A 20,022-nucleotide genomic window follows, 5' to 3' on the forward strand; every position below is an offset into this window, starting at 1 on the left:
CCCACCCCCCCGGCAAAAAAAATGTGTAGTTAGTCTATTATTTGCCCCCAACTATTATCTAACCCCCTCTCACCCCAAGCAACTGCAAATTTGTACCACTTCCTTGAATTGTTTTTAACAAATAACCTCCAGGAAAAAGACTTTTTTCTTTATGTGAGGTCTGAGCCCAATAAAATACAATCTTACAAATGGGATCTCCCAGGAGACCACCAGAAGGATCAAATAGTAACTCTCTGGGAATGAGGTTTTAAGGGAGAACCAGCCTGTTCTGCCTCCTCCAGTGCCTGCTGGGCTATTGGTTTTTAAAGCGCCCACGGAGCTGGGGGAGGAGGGGTGGGGATAAGGCACAGCAAAATGCTGCAGTCCTGGCTGTTCTTCCTGGGAGTTAGACAGTTTTCTTGAGTAAACCCATTTGAGCTTGAATAAAACAAATTGCTGCAAACTTTTGGTCAGTTTCCAGAGTTGTAGAAAAGTTGATTCCATTTTTCAGGTTTCTTGTTGCTTTTGTGGAAGAGAATTTTGAGGTCCTGACTCTGCCATTTTTGCTGACGTCCCTAGCACGTCCTCCTTTTGGCTGCAGCGGGTCTTCAGTGCGCTGCATGGACTTCCTCTAGTTGTGGCGAGAGGGGGCTGCTCTCCGGCGGTGCTCGGGCTTCTCCCTGTGGAGCACGTGCTCCAGAGCACGCGCAGGCTCAGCAGTTGTGTGCGCAGGCTTAGTGGCCCGGGGCATGTGGGATCTTCCTGAAAGTGGAAAAGAGAAAAGTGCCAAGTGTTTGCTCAGTCGTCCCCAACTCTTTGTGACTTCATGGACTGTAGCCTGCCAGGCCCCTCTGTCCATGGAATTCTCCTAGCAAGAAAACTGGAGTGGGTTGCCATTCCCTTCTCCAGGGGCTCTTCCCACCCAGGAATCGAACCCAGGTCTCCTGCATTGTAGGCAAGTTCTTTACAGTCAGCCACCAGGGAAGCCCGGATCTTCCCGTACCAGGGGTCAAATCCATGTCTGCTGTCCTGGCAAGTGGCTTCTTAACCACTGGACCACCAGGGAAGTCCCACTAGCTTCCCACTAGCTCGTATGGGAGTAAAAGGCTCTGGGGACCCAAGTGATATTAGGAATTACCTCTCCCCCAGAGCATGGGAAGTGTCTCACGAATCCGTGAGACCTGTGAGACCACCAAGAGTTCTTCCCTCTCCTAATACAGACCAGCATGCAGCTTGAGATGTACTGCTCAAGCCAGCTTCTTCTAATCAGATAGATGGCGAGACTAGATGACCATGGTTCCTTTTGGTAGAGACTCTGACTTGAATCTGTGTCTCCTTATACAGGTCAGCCTCACCCTGCAAGAAATAATCAGTGGTGTCAATGCCTCAGATCCAGAACTATGTTTCCAGGCCACCCAAGCAGCCAGGTATCACCAAACAGACTTGTATCATTGACGGGTTCCTAGCCGGATTCCACTGGCCTCTTTGGTCTCTTGACAGTGGCGAAACACCCACACGATGTAGGAAAAAGCGGGCCCTTCCAAAAGTGAGATGGAATTGCTCCTCTACACTGTCCTTGAGAACAGCTTAAGATATGCAAGTGTTGTCAGAGACGAATGGCTTCATTTAAATTGGCCTCTGCAGAAATGGCGGCTCATAGATGATAACTAAAAATGCTGCTTCCTCCCCGCAAAGCGCCACAGGCTGAGCATGAGGATCCGAAGGGGCTCTGGCCCAGTCGTTTGTCTTATTGGATAGTTAGGAATGCCAAGAACATCCATAAAGGGGCTTCTCCCTTCCTGACTCACAGGATATGTTCTTGTCTTTCTTTGCTCTCACACTGCAAAGGAAAATGCTGTCCCGGGAGAAGAACCCTCCTCTGAAGCTGATCGTGGACGCGGGACTCATCCCCAGGCTGGTGGAGCTCCTGAAGTCGTCCCTTCACCCCCGCTTGCAGTTCGAGGCAGCCTGGGCTCTGACCAACATTGCTTCAGGGGCCTCAGAGCTGACTCGCGCCGTCGTGGTCGGGGGTGCCATCCAGCCCCTGGTTGAGCTCCTGTCTTCCCCTCACATGACTGTGTGTGAACAGGCCGTGTGGGCCCTCGGGAACATAGCAGGTGAGGCTCTCCCCACTGGGGAGCTAAGAAAACAGTGGGCCGGGCATGTGGCACGCCAGGGGAGCTCTTTGGGGAATGCTGTAGATCAGACATTCTCGAGTATACAACTACCTAGCAACGCTGGCAGGAGTAGAATGGGCTTTACCGAAACTCAGAGTCAAGTTCAGAGGCCAAAACCTGAAGCTGAGACTAGGTGACGCGCTGTGTTCTGGAGCTCCAGGCTGCTTCGGGACCTCTGCCAAGACTGGGGTCTTACAGCCTCAGGGCCTAGTGGCTTCAGGAACAAAAGACAAATCTCTGTTGACACTGGTCATGCAGGCTGGGGATATTCTGACAGACCCTTACATCACCCAGGACCGTAAAAGAATTCTACCTTCAGTGAAAGTTGCCCAGGGAACACACACACAAATGTTTGCTCAGTGTAGGGGAAAATTCTCCCCATGAAAACACGATCCTAAGATCGGCCTCACGGATTTAGTACTGGATGCTATACTCCCTGCATGGCCCGAGAAAGCACAAGCTGGGGATGAGGGTTGCTGGGGTGGAAAATCCAGGATCCCAGGCTGAATATAAATATGATGTCTCTGGGGGGAAAAACTCAACTGGGCCCCTCAGGGTTTTGACAAATTAAAATCAACCAAATATTAGCAATTTCAAGTTCAGAGAGTCAACAGTTCTCCATGACCACATCAGCAGAAACAAACAGTGTGATTAGACCTCCAAGGACTTCGCGTGATGGGATTAGCAAACAGAATATAAAATAAGTCTGCCTTTTAAACGCTCACAGAAGTAAAGCATCTATTACAGAGATTTCATCTCTCGTTTTGCTCGGTGCAGTCAGGAACGGGCAAAATCCGGTGATGTAGTGTCGTGTAGCTTATGCCTTGCCTGATGGTTGAAGAGCTGAGGTGTCTAGGGTCTAAAGTTGATCTTCTAGCCCGAGTAGCAGATAGCTGTTGGCTGGCATCTATCTGTCTCCCAGACTTTGTTTTGAGTTGCATTCGGGAGTTGCCAAAGCCTTCTGGGAAGACAGTTTGGTCTCTAGTGGCCTTTGTCTCCTGAGAACCATGCTGTGAAATGCCGCCAACATTTAGAGTGCACTTCCCCAGGTCTGGTTGGCTGGCTCCTTGATGGGCCCAGAGACCATGCTTCTAGCAATCCCTGCTGTGTGGTAGCTGTTTTCCACATCAGACCATCTACTCAACCAACATGTTGGAGACCCAGGGGTCTAGTTCATGGTTATACTATCTGCTTGCCTAACCCAGGAATGAGTTTTGGCTTCTCACCACTTGCAGAGCCTTTTGAAGAATTTGTCACCCACCCCAGGACTCTCTCTGTTCCCTCTTAGAGTGTTGTGTTCTTATCTATTTGTAGGTGATGGACCAGAATTCAGAGACAATGTTATTGCGAGTGATGCCATTCCACATCTGCTGACCCTGGTTTCGTCAAGCATACCAGTTGAGTGTCTTTTTGATGAAGTTCACTAGCTCGGTACACAAGTTCCCAAAGTTGGGAAATGGGAAATGTGCTTCCAAACCAATGCTAGGCCATGTGGTCTGCCCGGCCCCTTGCAGCGGTGATGAGGAACAAGGCCTCGGACTGGGTGTCACTGTGGAGAGAGGCTGATTCACATTTGTCCTCAAGGCAGTGCTGATCTTTCTTTGGAGTGGCGGTGGAGGTTGGAAGAGATCCATTGGAAGTTTTTCTAAACTTACAATCCTGCAAAAGATGATGACTGAGCTCTCTATTCAAGAGGCACAGAAAGAATTAGTGGCTCCCCGGTACTGTTCCTGGGTAGTAAAATAGGGTCTAGGTTCGAAGCTTAGAGTCCACGTGGATTGCTTTGGCAACAGTAGAGGACTCTCTGGGTTAGGAATGAAATTTGGGTTCTAGATTTGCCTTAAACAAAAATGAGAAGGCTGCTTCTGAATGTCAAGGGAGGGACTTCCGTGGTGGTCCAGTGGTTGAGACTCATCGTTCCCAATGCAGGGTACCTGGGTTTGATCTGTGTTTGGGGAACTGGAGCCCACATGCTGCAATAAAGATCTCACCTGCAGCAAATGACCTGGCATGGCCAAATAGAGAGAGAGAAATAAGTCTATTTAAAAAAATACGGGGCTACATACCCTGCCCTCAAGGTGAGAGAACCTGATATGCTGAGCTGGAAAAAGGCTGGCATGACGAAGGGAGCTTGCAAGCAGAGAACAGTGCAAGACGGATGGCAGGAGGGGCGAGGGACTTAGACGTCAGTCTGGGGGCAAAAGGAAGCCTTGGGAGGATGTCATGGCAGGAAGGGAAGCGACCTGGTCTTCCAGAAAGACCCCCTGGCTGCAGTCAGAGGATTAGAGCCGAGGGAGGTGGAGGGGCACGTGGACCTGGCTTGCTGCTGTGATGGGCACAGAAGCGGGAGGCAGAAGGAAGCGACGATTGCCCCCAGGTTTCAGGTTAGGTTGTTTAGAGGACCCTCCTTTTAGAGATATGGGGAGGGTAAAGGTGAGAAGGAATCGGAACCTTAGTTGTACAGGTTAAGTTGAAGCCAGTGAGAGGCACCGTTGCAGCAACCCTGGGAAGGTAGCTGTGCCTGTCTAGATGACGCATACATATGTATCCTCCAGCCCGGCGAGGTCAGCCAGAGCACAGTTCAGCCAAGTCTAAACTGGCCAGCTGCTTGCTTTTTTATGAATGAATGAATTTTTTATTCTTGGCTGTGCTGGGTGTTGGTTGCTTTGCGAGGGCTTTCTCTACTTACAGCAAGTGGGGGCTGCTCTCTAGTTTAAAAAAACAAACCACAACATAAAAACAAAGCTCCTCCTCTGCACCCCTCCAGGGCTTATCGCCTAGAACAAATTCCTGTTTGAAGCTCAAACGCTTTGGTTCCTACGGGTCAATACTATTGATCGAGGGTGGCTGGGACACGTTGCCGTGGGCATGTTTCCTTCTTCCTTCCTACCCAGTGCTAGCGGCAGTCTCCTCGTTACAGGTCCCATTCCTGCGCAACATCGCCTGGACCCTGTCCAACCTGTGCCGGAACAAGAACCCATACCCCTCCGACCACGCGGTGAAGCAGATGCTGCCTGCCCTCTTCTACCTCCTGGGGCACCCAGACAGAGAGGTCCTCTCGGACACCTGCTGGGCCTTGTCCTACCTCACCGATGGCTGCGATGCACGCATCGGCCAGGTGGTGGACACTGGGGTCCTGCCCAGGCTGGTTGAGCTTATGAGCAGCTCAGAACTCAACATCTTGGTAAGTGTCCCGGGTCCCATTGGTCTCCGTAGGGGCCTTCAGGTTAGAGTTCGCGGGTCGTCATCACTTGAGCAGGTTCTCTTCTTCCTCACCCCCCAGTCTTTCCCTGTTGATATTCATCCTTCACCTGGAACCAAGCTGGTCCTCTGCATTTCCCTGGTCTCTGCTACTCTGTAACTAAAGATCTGAGTCAACTTTGATCCAAAATCGTGGGGATATTCAATGACTTACTTTCTCTTAATCTGATAACTAGAAAAGATAGAAAAGCACCAATTAAAATTGCCTATAATCCCTCCACCTAATGAAGTATTCTGTTTTGAGAATTTTTTTTGATGTGGACCATTGTTAAAGTCTTTATTGAGTTGGTTACAATATTCTGTTTTATGTTTTGGATCTTTGGCCACAAGGGATCGAACCCACACCCCCTGGACTGCTAGGAAAGTCCCTAGTGAACTAGTCTTTTATGGCCTTTCCTTCTACTGGTCTTTGCATGTAGATGTTAACAAGTTGGGGTATGTCTGTGCACATTTTAATGTAAAGCTTGTAACATTTGATTTTCTTACTCAAGTATAAAAGTTCCCCCTTATCCTGTCCCCAGTTGGTTCCCTTAGACTACGTTAGGTATGGGTGGAAAGTAAGTAAAGCCAACATCAAACACATGACTCTGTGACATACGTCACTTGCGTAATGTACTTCACTGGACGTGTAGTTTGAAGTACGGGTACCCCTTTTGATTTCTATGCCTAATATTGTGTATTATGCAATCTTTGCTATCATCCATTTAGAGATGAGTGTATCGTTGCTCAGAAGTCAAGGCTAGTTTGGGGATAGTGTTGAGGGCATGAAGGTGTGAAGACATCTTCTAGAATGTTTATCATGGGGGCTTGGGGCCCAAACGCAGCAGACTGGCAAGGCTGTGTTTGGCCTGTGGCACTACTTACCACCTCTCACTGGAGTAGCAGATACCTAGTGTGATAGGTTAGGAAGATTCTAGAACTGTTGATGGGCTGTCACCATGGTACAGAGAAACCAAAATAAACCCACAGTCGACCCTCCTGGGCTTCCAACGTTGCTCAGTGGTAAAGAATCCACCTGCCAGTGCAGGAGCCACAGGAGACCTGGGTTTGATCCCTGGGTTGGGAAGATACCCTGGAGGAGGAAGTGGCACCCCACTCCAGTATTCTTACCTGGAGAATCCCATGCACAGAGAAGCCTGGTGGGCTACAGTCCATAGCGTCACAAAGAGTTGAACACGACTGAGCTACTGAGTACGCACACATGCACCCATGGCCCTCCTAGGACGGTTGTCTCGAGTCCAAACATAGACGCATCCTAGGGACCTTCAGAGATACTGAGAGACCTTTATGAATACATCCCCAAAATGCCACTGGGACTTCATTGGCTCTAATTAAAGGAAGTTTGGTATTTATGCCAGATACAAATTCAGTAGAGATTATTACATTATAAAGATGACCATCAGTTTAGCAACTTTCCCAATATAAGGATGTGAAAAGGACAGCATGGTTTGGGAAATGTATCACTTGACCTCTGACCCACTTGGGCTGAAACTACTGCGAGGCTGACAAGTACCTTTAAACTATGTGAACAGCCAAGGATGCACTGAGTGGATGAGGATCACGGATAGAATCATTATTCACAGGCTTCCGGAAAACCATCCGAACAGTGCGACAAACGTTTGGGAGGGCGTGGAGTTTGCTGCGATGGTTATCTTCCGCGATGACAAATTTGCAGCGTTGGTTACACGTCTCACCTTGGTCCCCCAGACCCCCTCTCTCCGCACCGTGGGCAACATTGTCACAGGAACGGACCACCAGACCCAGCTGGCCCTGGACGCGGGCATCTTGGGTGTGCTGCCCCAGCTGCTGACGCATCCCCGCCCCTCCATCCAGAAGGAGGCAGCCTGGGCCCTGAGCAACGTGGCTGCTGGGCCCCGCCAACACATCCAGCGGCTAATCGCCTGTGGCGCCCTGCCTCCCTTGGTGGCCGTGCTAAAAAACGTAAGTGGCCCACGCGGCATCCCTGACACAAGGCTACTTTGCATTGGGCTATGTGTTCAACTCCTTTAGGTGTTCAGATGTAGACTGAGAAGCAAAATTAATTGAGAGCATGACAAATCTACAAAACATTAGTTTCCTAACTCTCCCTGAAAAAAAAAAGGGGGGCATGCCACTTTGGATAGCCCATTAAAAATTTAGAAGACTTAATAAGTCAATGAAAAGGTGATCCCACAGCTCAAATATCCAGAAAAATATTGAGCTGGTAAATACTGGCTCATCTCTAGTGTTCAAGTGTGCCACCTACTTTCCTTGGCAAAAATGGGAGGAGATTTGGTTTCGTTTTGTTTTTGGAGAAAAAACATATCGGGTTGTGATATGGTGATGTTATACACTGAAGAAAGGGCGTGCCTTTTCAGTATAAAAACCCCATTGATGAAAGCGTAAATCCAGATATACTAGGAGAAATACACTAAAGCTTCCTTCTTCTTCCTGATTCCCACTTCCTTTCCCCAAGACAACTGCTACCATCAGCATTTCTTTTTGTCACCTTTTAGTGGATGAGCTATGTTTAAACCATCAACTTGGGAAACAGGTCAGGAGTGGTGACCTCGGGTTGGGGAGGGAGGTTAATGTCAGGCTGACTGGTGGGTCCCCAGGTGTGCGTTAGGTATGGAAAGCTAAGCCAGGAGTGCTGCCCAAGCCATGGCATCTTCCAGTCTGTCAGATGCTTCCTTCCTGCGTCCTACCCAGAGTCTGTACCTGTTCTAGTCAGAAGCATCTAGTTGGAAATCAAGGAGTGATCTTTTTTTAAACCGTGCCTTTTGAACTATAACTTGCTTGCAGCCGTGTTATTTTAGTGGGTTTTTTTTTTTTTTTTGCTTTGGTCTAAACTGAGGTTGCAGTTTCCCCCAGCCATAACATGGGGCTAACTCCTCCTGTAAATGGATAGAAGGATCCCTGATAAATGAATCCCATCTCTCTGAGCCAACTGCTTCTTTTTGTTTTTTGCTCTGCTGAGTCTGTTTGGCTGCATGGGCTTGTCTCTAGTTGTGTCGCGCGGGGGCCACTCTTCAGCTGCAGCGCGAGGACTTCTCGTTGTGTTGTTCTCATTTTGTTGTTGCTGCAGAGCACAGGCTCTCGAGTGCGTGGAATTCGGTAGTTGCGGCTCACAGGCTCAGTAGTTGTGGTGCTCAGGTTTAGTGCTCCTTGACACATAGAATCCTCCCAGACCAGGGCTCAAACCTGTGTCCCCTGCCTTGGCAGGCAGATTCTTTGCTACTGAGCCACCAGGGAAGCCCCAAGTGCTTTTTTAAACGGAAGGGATGCACTGAGTGAGATTTCAGTGGCTTTCCTGTGTCCTCACCGGGTGGTGTGCTCAGCTCTGGAGCTTCTTGTGCAAAGTTTTACTGGGGCAGAAAGACTAGAAATGTAGACACGAGTCACTATAATCTTAAAACCCCAGGTGTCGTTCCTGATCGGTACTATTTACCTGTATTGGTTGATGTTGATTCTGTTTTTCCTATAACCTGACGCGAGGAAATGAGCCTGTCTGAATGTAGAACCTCCCTCGAAGACCCTACATGAGTCTGCCTTCCTTCCTTCTTGGCTTCTCAAAGATGATATCTTCTTTTCAAAAACTAAAGGCAGGTTACCAAGGGACTCGGTGTGAATTGCACGTAGAGTCCCAGGAATAGATAGCCCAGCGTCCCTAGGAATCGAACCACATCCGTATCCCTGTATTTAGATTCTTCGGAATCTATAAAGAATGGAAATGTTCTCTTTGTGCAGGGAGAGTTTAAAGTCCAGAAGGAGGCTGTCTGGACGGTGGCTAACTTCACAACCGGGGGCTCCGTGGAGCAGTTGATCCAGCTTGTCCAGGCTGGAGTCTTGGAGCCGCTCATAAATCTCCTCACCATCCCAGACAACAAAATGGTTATCATCATCCTCGACGTTCTCTTTTTCATCCTCCAGGTGAGCTGTTCTGAGCAGGTTGGTTTCTAAATAACAGTCTCTGCATTAAGACATGTCATTTGGTTCTAAAAACCTAACTAGAATTCTCTTTTCCTCTCCGCTTCCACACCCCCCACCCCACCCTCTGTCCACACATCCGATGGATAGCAGGACAAGAGGCCTTTCAGTGAAGGTCCACCATCTGCATTTTCCCCCAGAAGTGTCTCGGTGGCCTGCATTGTTTTAGATGCTCAGGAAACAACAAAGCAAAGTCCTTGTCCCGTAGAGTTTATGTATTAGGGGGGCGAGGAGCAGACGCATTGAATAGAGAGTTGCCAGTAGAATATATCTGATGGAGGGGTAGTTACTGATGGCCCAGAGTGGGGAGGGCATGGTGGTCTCTTAGATGCAATAGTTTGGAGAAACTTCAGTGAGGAAGAACGTTTGAGTAAAGGCCTGAAAGAAGTGAGTGAGTCTTGTGGGCACCTGGGAAAGTGGTCTCTAAGTGAAGGAGACCTTAAAAAGCAGGGATGGGGGTGTGGCCAGAGAGAGTCAAAGGGTGGAAGGTCCTGGGAGACAGGCTCGTGATATCTAGGGGCCAGAGCACGGACGGTCTGTGAGAGAAGGTGGACTTAGTCTGAGTGAGAGAGAGAAACTAACCAAAGGTTCGAAGCAAGGAAGAAACAGTCAATGAGTCAGATGGCTGGTTCTTCTAGAAGATGAAACAATATACTTGGAGGAAGCAGCAGGATGTTAGCAAGGAGAGACGTTGAGGGGCCGTACTAGAGTTCCTTTCCGTTTAGCTGCGTGGCTGGGAAAATGGACTACAAAGCCTTGAGGTAATTCTGCTGCTGCTACTGCTAAGTCACTTCAGTCGTGTCCGACTCTGTGCGACCCCATAGACGGCAGCCCACCAGGCTCCCCTGTCCCTGGGATTCTCCAGGCAAGAACACTAGAGTGGGTTGCCATTTCCTTCTCCAGTGCATGAAAGTGAAAAGTGAAAGTGAAGTCGATCAGTCGTGTCCGACTCTGTGTGACCCCATGGACTGCAGCCTATCAGGCTCCTCCGCCCATGGGATTTTCCAGGCTAGAGTTCTGGAGTGGGGTGCCATTGCCTTCTCTGGGAGATAATTCTAGAGAATTCTTATTTCTGAAATAAAGGTGAGCTAAGCCAATGTTTACATACTATCTGTGTCAGTTGTATACTGAACAACAAATTACCCCTCTAGTGGCTTAAAACAAACATTGTCTCACACAGTTTCTGGGTTTAGGGATCGAGGCAGCTTAGATCTGAGGCAGATGGTTCTGGCTCAGGGTCTTAGAAGTTCAAGATGGAAACGGGGGTGCAGTCTCATCTGAAGGCTTGATGGAGGCTGAAGAATCAGCTTCCATGAAGACTCGATTACCTGCCTAGAAAGTTCTTCTTACCACATGGGTTGCCTGGGACTGCTTGAGTGCCCTTCCATCGTGGCTGCTGTCTTCCCCTGCAGCAAGCTATCTGCCACCCTCTAGCAAGGTGGAAGCCCCAATGTCTTGTAGGACTTAGGAAGGAGGTCATGTCAACAACATCCTATTGGTTACACAGATGACCCCATTTCAGCATGGGAGGGGCTACACAAGGGAATGAATATCCCGGAGGCAGGGATCATCTCAGGCCATCTTAGAGTCTGGCTTTATTCATTTGGTGAAGGTCTTTTTTATGTGACGGAGCCATTTGAAAAGGTTCAAAGTAACACCAGAGGACTCCTTTAAAAAGCTCACTTAAAGCACTTTTCATGCAACTGTCCCAGAAAGAACTGACCCCAGTCAAAAACGGATTGGAAACAGCCCAATTAGACACTAAGACTTTGAGCAAATCAGATTAGAGACTTGGCAGCCAGCAGGAAAAGTAGCAAAGCTGACTCTGGTGCTGGGAAAGATTGAAGGCGAAAGGAGAAGGGGACGGTGAGAATTAAACGCTTAGATAGCATCACCGACTCACTGGACATGAATCCGACGGAACTCTGAGAAACAGTGAGGGATGGGGAGCCTGGGGTGCTGCAGCCCGTAGGGTCACAGAGAGGTGGGCAGGACTTAATGAGGGAAAAGCAATAACAACAAGGCAAGGTTGGGCATAACGTGTGAAAGCGCACTTGGAGCTGTAGAAATCTGTTTATCTCATTCATTTGAATGAAACACTTGGGGTCTTTTTCTTGGGAGGAGTCTGGGCACGTCCCATCTGGAGGACCAGTGAAGCCCCTGTATCCAGTGGTGGCCCATGGGACAGTAAGAAAGATCAGGATAAGATAGAAGATGCTTCAGGTGGGCAGCAGAGTACAGTTGAGGTTCTTTGCAGTAACTTGGGGGCCATCTGCTGTTCTGTCCAAGTCCAGAATTCTCCAGGGCTCCTCCTGCTCTAGGTCATCACCCACTTCCCAGTTTTCTTAGAGACTAACCTAGCACATTGGTTCCTGCCTCTGTTTCTTTTACTCAAAGCCAAGAGCTCACTCTGGACATACAGAGAGGACTAGAAGGTATCAAGACTTAGACAAAAGTGCAGGCTCCCATCAGATAAATTATGGCCTAACCAATATTTAATTTGATCCACAGGAAGTTTTGTGTGTGTGTGTATTACTGCTCACGTAATAGCCAGCAGAGTCCTACAGGATGACAAAGTTGTTTCTTTCTCTCTCTGCGCTTCCCTCAAAGATTCTACTTAGGTGAACTACTCCTTTCCTCGAAGAGATGTGGGTTTGATCCCTGGGTTGGGAAGATCCCCTGGAGAAGGAAATGGCAACCCACTCCAGTATTCTTGCCTGGAAAATTCTATGGACAGAGGAGCCTAGCAGGCTCTACAGTCCCTGGGGTGGCAAAGAATCGGACAACTGAGCGTACACTGTAGTGATGCTTCCTCTCGATACGCAGCACTTGTTCCCTCAGAACTCTGTCCTTCCCTTCCTTCTCTAGGGGATGCCATTATTCTGTGATGGACCCTGGTACTGTGCTGGTCATTAAGAACTGGGTACTTCCCAAGCCTTTTGTGCACATCTTCTATAACTTAAACCTCTGACCACTTACTCTATTGTCCTTTCTGTTTTTTTTTTTAATTGAAGTATAGCTGATTGACATTGTGTTGATTTCTGCTGTATAGCGAAATGATTGTTATACCCGTATATACACCCTTTTTTATGTTCTTTCCCATCATGGCTTGCTGTACTATAGCAATTCTTGTCTCCCCTGGTAGTCTGAGTTGGGAAAAGGCTTTCTCTATGTCTCACCGTTATTGATAGTTTTGTGGCCCTTGCCCATAGTGTACATACAAATGATGAGTGAGTGAATGCCCGTGGATGAGAAATCCAGTGATCAGCACGGGCTTCAATCCAGTCCCATCACGTGTTTCCAGGGACCTCACTGGCTGCCATGGTGTGGCTTCTGTTACCGAGGCTCTCCTGCCTGACCTCTCAAGGCTTTCCAGGGAGCACAGGGCCAGAACATCTGCATTTATGTAGCATCACTTGAACATTCTTTTCTCTGTTTTTAAAACAGTCTCCATTAATTAGAAGGGGTGTGCTTAGTCACTCAGTTGTGTCCAACTCTTTGCGACGCCATGGACTGTAACCCGCCAGGCTCCTCTGTCCGTGCGGATTCTCCAGGCAACAATACTGGAGTGAGCTGCCGTACTTTCCTCCAGGGGATCTTCCCAACAGGATCAAATCCAGGTATTCCCGCATTGCAGGCAGATTCTTTACATCTGAGCCACCAGAGAAGCCCAATTAGAAAGGGGATACCTACAAAATAGTGTTCAGCCATGTGTGTATGGGTGGTGGCATATTCAGAAAAAAAAAATACTGAATTTTGTGCAATGAAGACAAATCTCAATAGATAGATGACAGTTACCCCCAAATGAGAGGAAGACAATGCAATTTTGATTCAATCTGGGAGAAGAACGCTGCAGCAGCCCACTGGGCGGCTTTGGTCTGATTCCACTGAGGTAAAGCCCCATGTCCTAAGGGCTTCGGTCCAGAGTCTCACTCTTATATCACCTGCAGGCAGCGGAGAAGATTTCTCAGAAGGAAAACATGTGTCTGCTGATAGAAGGACTCGGTGGGCTTGATAGAATTGAGGCTCTGCAACTTCACGAGAACCATCAGGTCGCCCTGACTGCACTGAACATTATCGAGAGACACTTCTCCGAGGTAAGTGCCCAGACCTCCTGTGCAGGTGATCACCTGGCCGGTACCTGGGCTGTTCCTAGGAAGCTGGTGACGGACAGGCAGGCTTGTCTCATGACTCGGCCCTGAGTTTCTTCCCTTCCGTGTTATGGGGGCCACCTTTGAGTGGCAGCTTCTTGGTCCTAGGAAGCTTCCAGACCCCTTTAATCTCGTAGGCGCTTGTCCTACCTCCTCTGGTGTAGAATCTCACTCTTGTTTTTTGTTATTTTTCCCTACTTGCCTCTTCTGGGGGAGGGAGAGGAAAGGAGTATGATGTTAAAGTGACTTTGTACTGAGAAATTCAAACAACGAAGGGAGGCCAGCTTTTGAACAACCATTTTGCTCTTTCATTGTATTTTGTCTCTTTCTGGGCTTCCCTGATGGCTCAGTGGTAAAGAAGCCACCTGCTAATGTGGGAGGTGTGGGTTTGATCCCTGGGTCAGGAAGATCCTCTGGAGTAGGAAACGGCAACCCTCTCTAGTAATCGTGCCTGGAAAACTCCATGGATCGAGGAGCTTGGTGGGCTACAGTCCATGGGGTTGCAAGAGAGTCAGACATGACTTAGCAGTTGAACAACAGCAACAACAAATTGTCTCTTTCCAGAATAGGATGTTTGGGAATGAACTCTATAGTAAAGGCTCCTAAGTTTTCTATAGGAGCAGGGAATCACGATCAGATAGCATTAGATACTTTTACAGACTTTTTATTGTAGTAAAACATATGTAACATAAAATTGACTGTTTAAATCATTTTTAAGTGTATGGTTCACTGGCATTAAGTACATTTCACATTTTTGTACAGCCACCATCACCAACCATCTCCAGAACTTGTTCAAACTGAAACTCTGTCCCCATTAAACAATTATTATCCCCTGCCTCCACCAGGCTCTGGAAACCACCATCTCATATTCCATCTCTGAATTTAAGCACTAAGCACCTCGGAAGTAGAATCGCACAGTATTTGTCCTTTTCTGACGGACTTCTTTCACTTAGCATAATGTCCTCAAAGTTCATCCATGTTGCAGAATGTATCAAAGTTTCCTCCTCTAAGCCTAAATAATATGCCATCATATGGATATACCGCATTTTATCTAGTCATCTATGGATGGACACTTGGGTTATCCTTTCGTCTATTGTGAATAATGTTGCTATGAATATGGGAGTACAGATAGGTTGGAATTCCTCCTTTTATTTCTTTGGGGTATATACCCAGAAGTGGAATTGTTGGATCATATGGTAATTCTTTATTTTTTATTTTTGAGGAACCACCATATTGTTATCCATGGTGGATGTACCATTTTACATCAACCCACACAGTTTCCCTTTTTTTTTTTTTTAACATTCTCATCAATACTTGTTTTCTGTGGTTTTTAAATTTCTTCTTTTTGGTTTTACTTTTTTGTGTGTTTTTTTTGTGAAACTATTTTCTTTGTATTTTTTTTAATCATAGCCATTTTAATGTGTATGAAGTAGTATCCCATTGTTTTTTTTCTCCCAGTTTTATTGAGATGTGATTGACAGAGAACTGTGTAAGTTTAAGGTGTCCAGCATAATGATTTGATGTACTGCTGCTGCTGCTGCTAAGTCGCTTCAGTCGTGTCCGACTCTGTGCGACCCCATAGACGGCAGCCCACTAGGCTCCCCTGTCCCTGGGATTCTCCAGGCAAGAACACTGGAGTGGGTTGCCATTTCCTTCTCCGATGCATGAAAGTGAAAAGTGAAAGTGAAGTCGCTCAGTCATGCCCGACTCTTAGCGACCCCATGGACTGGAGCCTACCAGGCTCCTCCATCCATGGGATTTTCCAGGCAAGAGTACTGGAGTGGGGTGCCATTGCCTTCTCCGGATTTGATGTACATACATCCTCAAATGATTAGCACAATTAGTTTAGTGAACATCCATAATCTCAGAGATATGAAATAGAAAAAGAAAATTTTTTTCCTTGTGGTGAGAACTCTTAGGATTTATTCTCTTAACAACTTTCACATTAACATATGGCAGTGCTAATTACATTACTCATGTTAATTATCCTTATCTATATGTATTATACTCATTATACTTATTTATCTTATAATGGGAAGTTTATGCCTTAAGACTCAGTTCAGTTCAGTCGCTCAGTCGTGTCTGACTCTTCGAAACCCCATGAATCGCAGCACGCCAGGCCTCCCTGTCCATCACCAGCTCCCGGAGTTCACCCAGACTCACGTCCATCGAGTCGGTGATGCCATCCAGCCATCTCATCCTCTGTCGTGCCCTTCTCCTCCTGCCCCCAATCCCCCCACTACCTTCATCCAATTCCCCTCTCCCCTCACTCCCACCTCTGGTCACCACGAATCCGATCTCTTTTTCTATGAGTTTGTTTTTGAAGGTAATTAACCTACAACACTGTGTTAGCACCTGCTACACGATACAGTGATTTGATATTCCTATACATTTTTAAATGTATAGAAATCAGAACAAGCCTAATTCCCATCTGTTGCCTTACCAAGATACCGCATAGTCACTGACTCTGTTCCCCACACTGTGTGTTTCATCCCACGGCTCATTTATACTGTAACTAGTATATTTCATCCCACGGCTCATTTATACTGTAACTAGTAGTTCGTACCTCTTGATCCCCCTCGCCCATCTCTTTCACCCCCTCAGGCAGTCGCGTGTTCCCTGTACCTGTACTGTTTCTGTTGTGTGTGTTTGTGTTGTAGATCCCGTATATAAGTGAAGTCACAGTCTTCGTGTTTGTCTGACTTCAGTCAGCACAGTGCCCTCTAGGTCCACCCATGTAGCCACAGATTAGAAGATTACGTTCTTTTTACGGCTGAGTAGTGTCTGCATCTTCTTATCCATTCATCTATTGACGGGCACTTGGGCTGCGTCCGTATCTTGGCTATTATAAATAACGCTGCAGTGAACACAGGGTGCATGGATCTTTTCAGATTGTTGTTGTTCAGTCACTAAATCGTGTCTGGCTCTTTGTGACCCCATGGACTGCACACGCCAGTCTCCTCTGTCCTCTGCTATCTCTCAGAGTTTGCTCAAATTCAGGACCATTGAGTCGGTGATGTTATCCAACCACCTCATCCTCTGTCACCGCCATCTCCTCCTACCCCCAATCTTTCCAGCATCAGGGGCTTTTCCAATGAGTTGGCTCTACGCATCAGGTGGCCAAAGTGTTGGAGCTTCAGCTTCAGCATCAGTCCTTCATTTTCTTTGGCTATATATCCAGGAGTGGAATTGCTGTATCATATGGTAGTTCTACTTTTGATTTCTTTTTTTTTTTTGAGGAACCTCCATACTGTTTTCCACAGTGGCTGCACCAATTTATATTCCCACAAATACTGCACAAGGGTTCTCTTTTCTCCAGATCCTCGCCAACACTTTTTGTTTTTATGATAAGTCATTGTGACAGATATAAGGTGATATCTCACTGTGGTTTTGACTTGCATTTCCTTGATGATTAGATGTTGAGCATCTTTTCATGTTCCTGTCATCCATCTGTATGTCTCATTTGGAAAGACAAGTCTATTCAAGTCTTCGACCCACTCGTGTTCAAGTTTTTTTAATGTTGAGTGTTTGAGTTCTTTGTGTATGTTGGATATTAACCCCATATCAGATATATCATTTGCAAATATCTTTTCCATCCAGTAGTCAGCCCTTTTCATTTTGTTGGTTGGTTGTTTCCTTTGCTACACGAAAGCTTTTTCTTTTCCTATAGTCCCATTTGTTTCTTATTTTTGCTTTTGTTTCCCTTGCCTGAGGAGACCTATCAAAAAAACATGTTACTGAGATTGATGTCAAGCAGCATGCTGTCTGGATTTCTTCCAGAAATTTTATGGTTTCAGCTCTTTTAAGCCTTTAATCCACTTTGAGTTTATTTTTGTACATGGTATGAAAAAGTTGTCCAGTTTGATTCTTTGGTGTGTGGCTGTCCAGTTTTCCCAACACCATTTATTGAAGAGGCTGTCTTATCCCCACTGTATAGTGTTGCCTCCTTTGTCATAGATTCACTGACGCTCTGTAGTTTTGCATTAGATGTTTCCCATTTGAGGAAGGTGAGATCAACGTTAAGTGGCCAGGTAAACATGGGGTTACACTCTGTTAAATGTCAAACTTGAATCATTAGCAAAATCCAGAGCTATACAATCAATATGACCAGGTTAGTGGTTCTTCCTAATGAGAGGTAGCTGATTTTATTCGGGACCACAAGGATGCTCTCAAAGGAGAAATGACCCGGGACAGTGATTAGCATCTTCTGGGTTAAAGGCTCCTAAGAAAACCATATAATTAGGAAACTCATCCTTTAAAAAGGAGACAGTTCTTGAGGAGCCCTATAAGGGCTCCTAAAGACTTCTGATCTAGAAGTAATAGCTATCTATACCTATTGTATCCTTACTCACTATAAGGTTAATGTTCTATATAGCAAACTGCTTTTGTAAACAGGCCAGACACAAAAGGGCAAATACTATATGATTCCCCTTACATGAGGGACACACAGTGGTCCAGTTCACAGACAGAAAGTCAAACAGTGGTTGCCAGAGGCTGGGAGGGGGAAGAGAATGCTGCCTTGTTTAATGGGTAGAGTTTTGACTGGAAATGATAATACTCTGGAGACAGATGATGGTGGTTGCAAAGCAGTGTGATTTGTCTACTGTGGGTGTGAATTTCTAAGCCACTGAGTTGTCTGCTTCGTGGTGTGAGATGGTACCTTTTATGGGATGCACACACACAGACTGTATTTAAGGTCCATCTGGAGAAATAGTTCAAGGCTTCTCTCCTTTGATCTCTCCTCTGGGAGAACCTCAAGGCTGACTCAGAGCAAATGCGAATCCACAGAAGATGTGAAGGAGTCCATCGTGCAGGGATAATGTGCTGAGAGCCTGGAGGTATAACAGTGTCTCTTCTCCCCCGAAGGAAGAAGAAACTGTCACAGCCTTGCGAGCCCGGGACCAAGATCACAAATTCTTGAAGGACTTAACAAACACATACCACTGCTGCACAACTCCTAAACCGGGACCCAGACCCTAAGACTCACTTCTTTAAGAAAACCCCTTCCCCTTGGCGTACCACAGGCGTAAAGCTTTTAAAACTGAACGTTAATAAAATTTTCCACATTTTCACCTCCATCTATCAAAGATGCAATTAAGCCACTTGTGCCTGAAAGCCACATGGAATCCATCTCCTAAGTGCGTGTGGCTTAGCGGTTCCTTTTCAGGATCTTCAAAGAAGATCTTCAGAGTAGGGCGGCCTAGAGCTCCCCAGACAAACTTGGGTGAGTCGTAGGTATGGTTTGACCAGTATTTTTTATATTTATTTGTGGATCCCCGACCCTTTTCCTTGTCAGGTAAGGCTTGTTCATACAGAACGTTCTGCAGGGAAGGCTGTGTGGGCAGTGGTCACAAGGAGAGTGACGAGGATGGGAAGAACCTGGAGACACAGCGCTGGGTGGTATGGGAATGGATACGGGAGGTTTAAAGCAAGATTGGACTCGATTTGTCTGATGTGAGCGTAGATGAAATCAAGTTATATTTTGCTCTTAAGCATCACCCCAAATGTCATGCCCAAAGCACGTTCTCGCTGGTCCTTGATAGGTGGGCAGGGAAGCTGATATGTGGGTGTCCCTCCGGAATGACTGGAAGGCAGCTCGTGGGCTCACTCAATGGTGAGAACAAACCTGTGATTCAGTGGACTCTGGGCTTTCCCGTCGGTATCCTTATCTTCTGGGGTGACTCTGCCAGCTTCTGAGGGCTGTGTTGGTGGGATGGGCGCCTCAAAGAGTTCTACTCTCCCACACGGAAGTGGAGAGGGCCTGGGAGATTCCTCTCAACTCCCTCTCTCTGTCTCTTTTTTTAAATCGGTTCATGACATCTAGTTGGGCACATCTTAGGCCAAACAGAATTTCACTCTCTGAGGACTTTGAATCTGGGACCCAGGGGTTGCGCCCAGCAGAAACAAAGGATTGGCGAGTGTTTGCTTCAGCAGCCACAGTTTACACTCAGTGGGATGGTGGCCTCGGTGGCGCCTGCTCCCTGCTTCTCCAGGGCTGCCCTTTGGTCCCCTACGTTCTGCTTTGTCCCTCCCGTAGACTGTCTCTTTTATTTTTGGCCATGCCATGTGACTTGCGGGCCCTCAGTTCTCTGACCAGGGATTGAACCCGTGGCCCCTGGCAGTGTAAAGTGCCAAGTCCTGACCACTAGAGACTGCTAGGGAATTCCCTAGATTGTCATTTTTCAAGTAGCTACAGTTGGTTTCTGCTGGCTTGCAACTGAAAGAATCTTAACAGAGACCCATGAAGCGTGAAGAACTAAACTATGACTAGTTATTATTTAAATTCAAAAGATTTATCGGATAATTCTGTCAAGATAGACATTGTATAAAATTTGAATTTTTAGGTTAAACACACAAAACTAAGAATGGAGGAAAAAATGATAATTGTACCATTCTAGCATAGCCATGTTAAGATTAGTTACATTTGCCCAAATAGTCTGACCACGTTGGCTCCAACTGTTAGCCTCTTTTCTCTCAACTATTTT

General features: G+C 47.0%; 1 protein-coding gene across 1 annotated transcript in view; it reads left to right on the top strand.

Moving 5' to 3' along the window:
* KPNA7 (karyopherin alpha 7 (importin alpha 8)) overlaps positions 1-18,614 on the top strand; it is a 22,971-nt gene extending 4,357 nt beyond the window's left edge. Inside the window, exons 3-10 of the mRNA XM_010845739.1 lie at positions 1,324-1,406; positions 1,828-2,096; positions 3,471-3,553; positions 5,077-5,340; positions 7,125-7,358; positions 9,147-9,329; positions 13,337-13,483; positions 18,404-18,614. Coding sequence (XP_010844041.1) covers positions 1,324-1,406; positions 1,828-2,096; positions 3,471-3,553; positions 5,077-5,340; positions 7,125-7,358; positions 9,147-9,329; positions 13,337-13,483; positions 18,404-18,517 — 1,377 coding nt within the window. The 3' untranslated portion in view covers positions 18,518-18,614. The remainder of the gene's footprint in view (positions 1-1,323; positions 1,407-1,827; positions 2,097-3,470; positions 3,554-5,076; positions 5,341-7,124; positions 7,359-9,146; positions 9,330-13,336; positions 13,484-18,403) is intronic.
* The last annotated feature ends 1,408 nt before the right edge of the window (positions 18,615-20,022 follow it).

The sequence above is a fragment of the Bison bison genome, unplaced genomic scaffold (assembly GCF_000754665.1).
Source record: "Bison bison bison isolate TAMUID 2011002044 unplaced genomic scaffold, Bison_UMD1.0 scf7180017864223, whole genome shotgun sequence".
NCBI classification, from domain to species: Eukaryota; Metazoa; Chordata; class Mammalia; order Artiodactyla; family Bovidae; genus Bison; species Bison bison.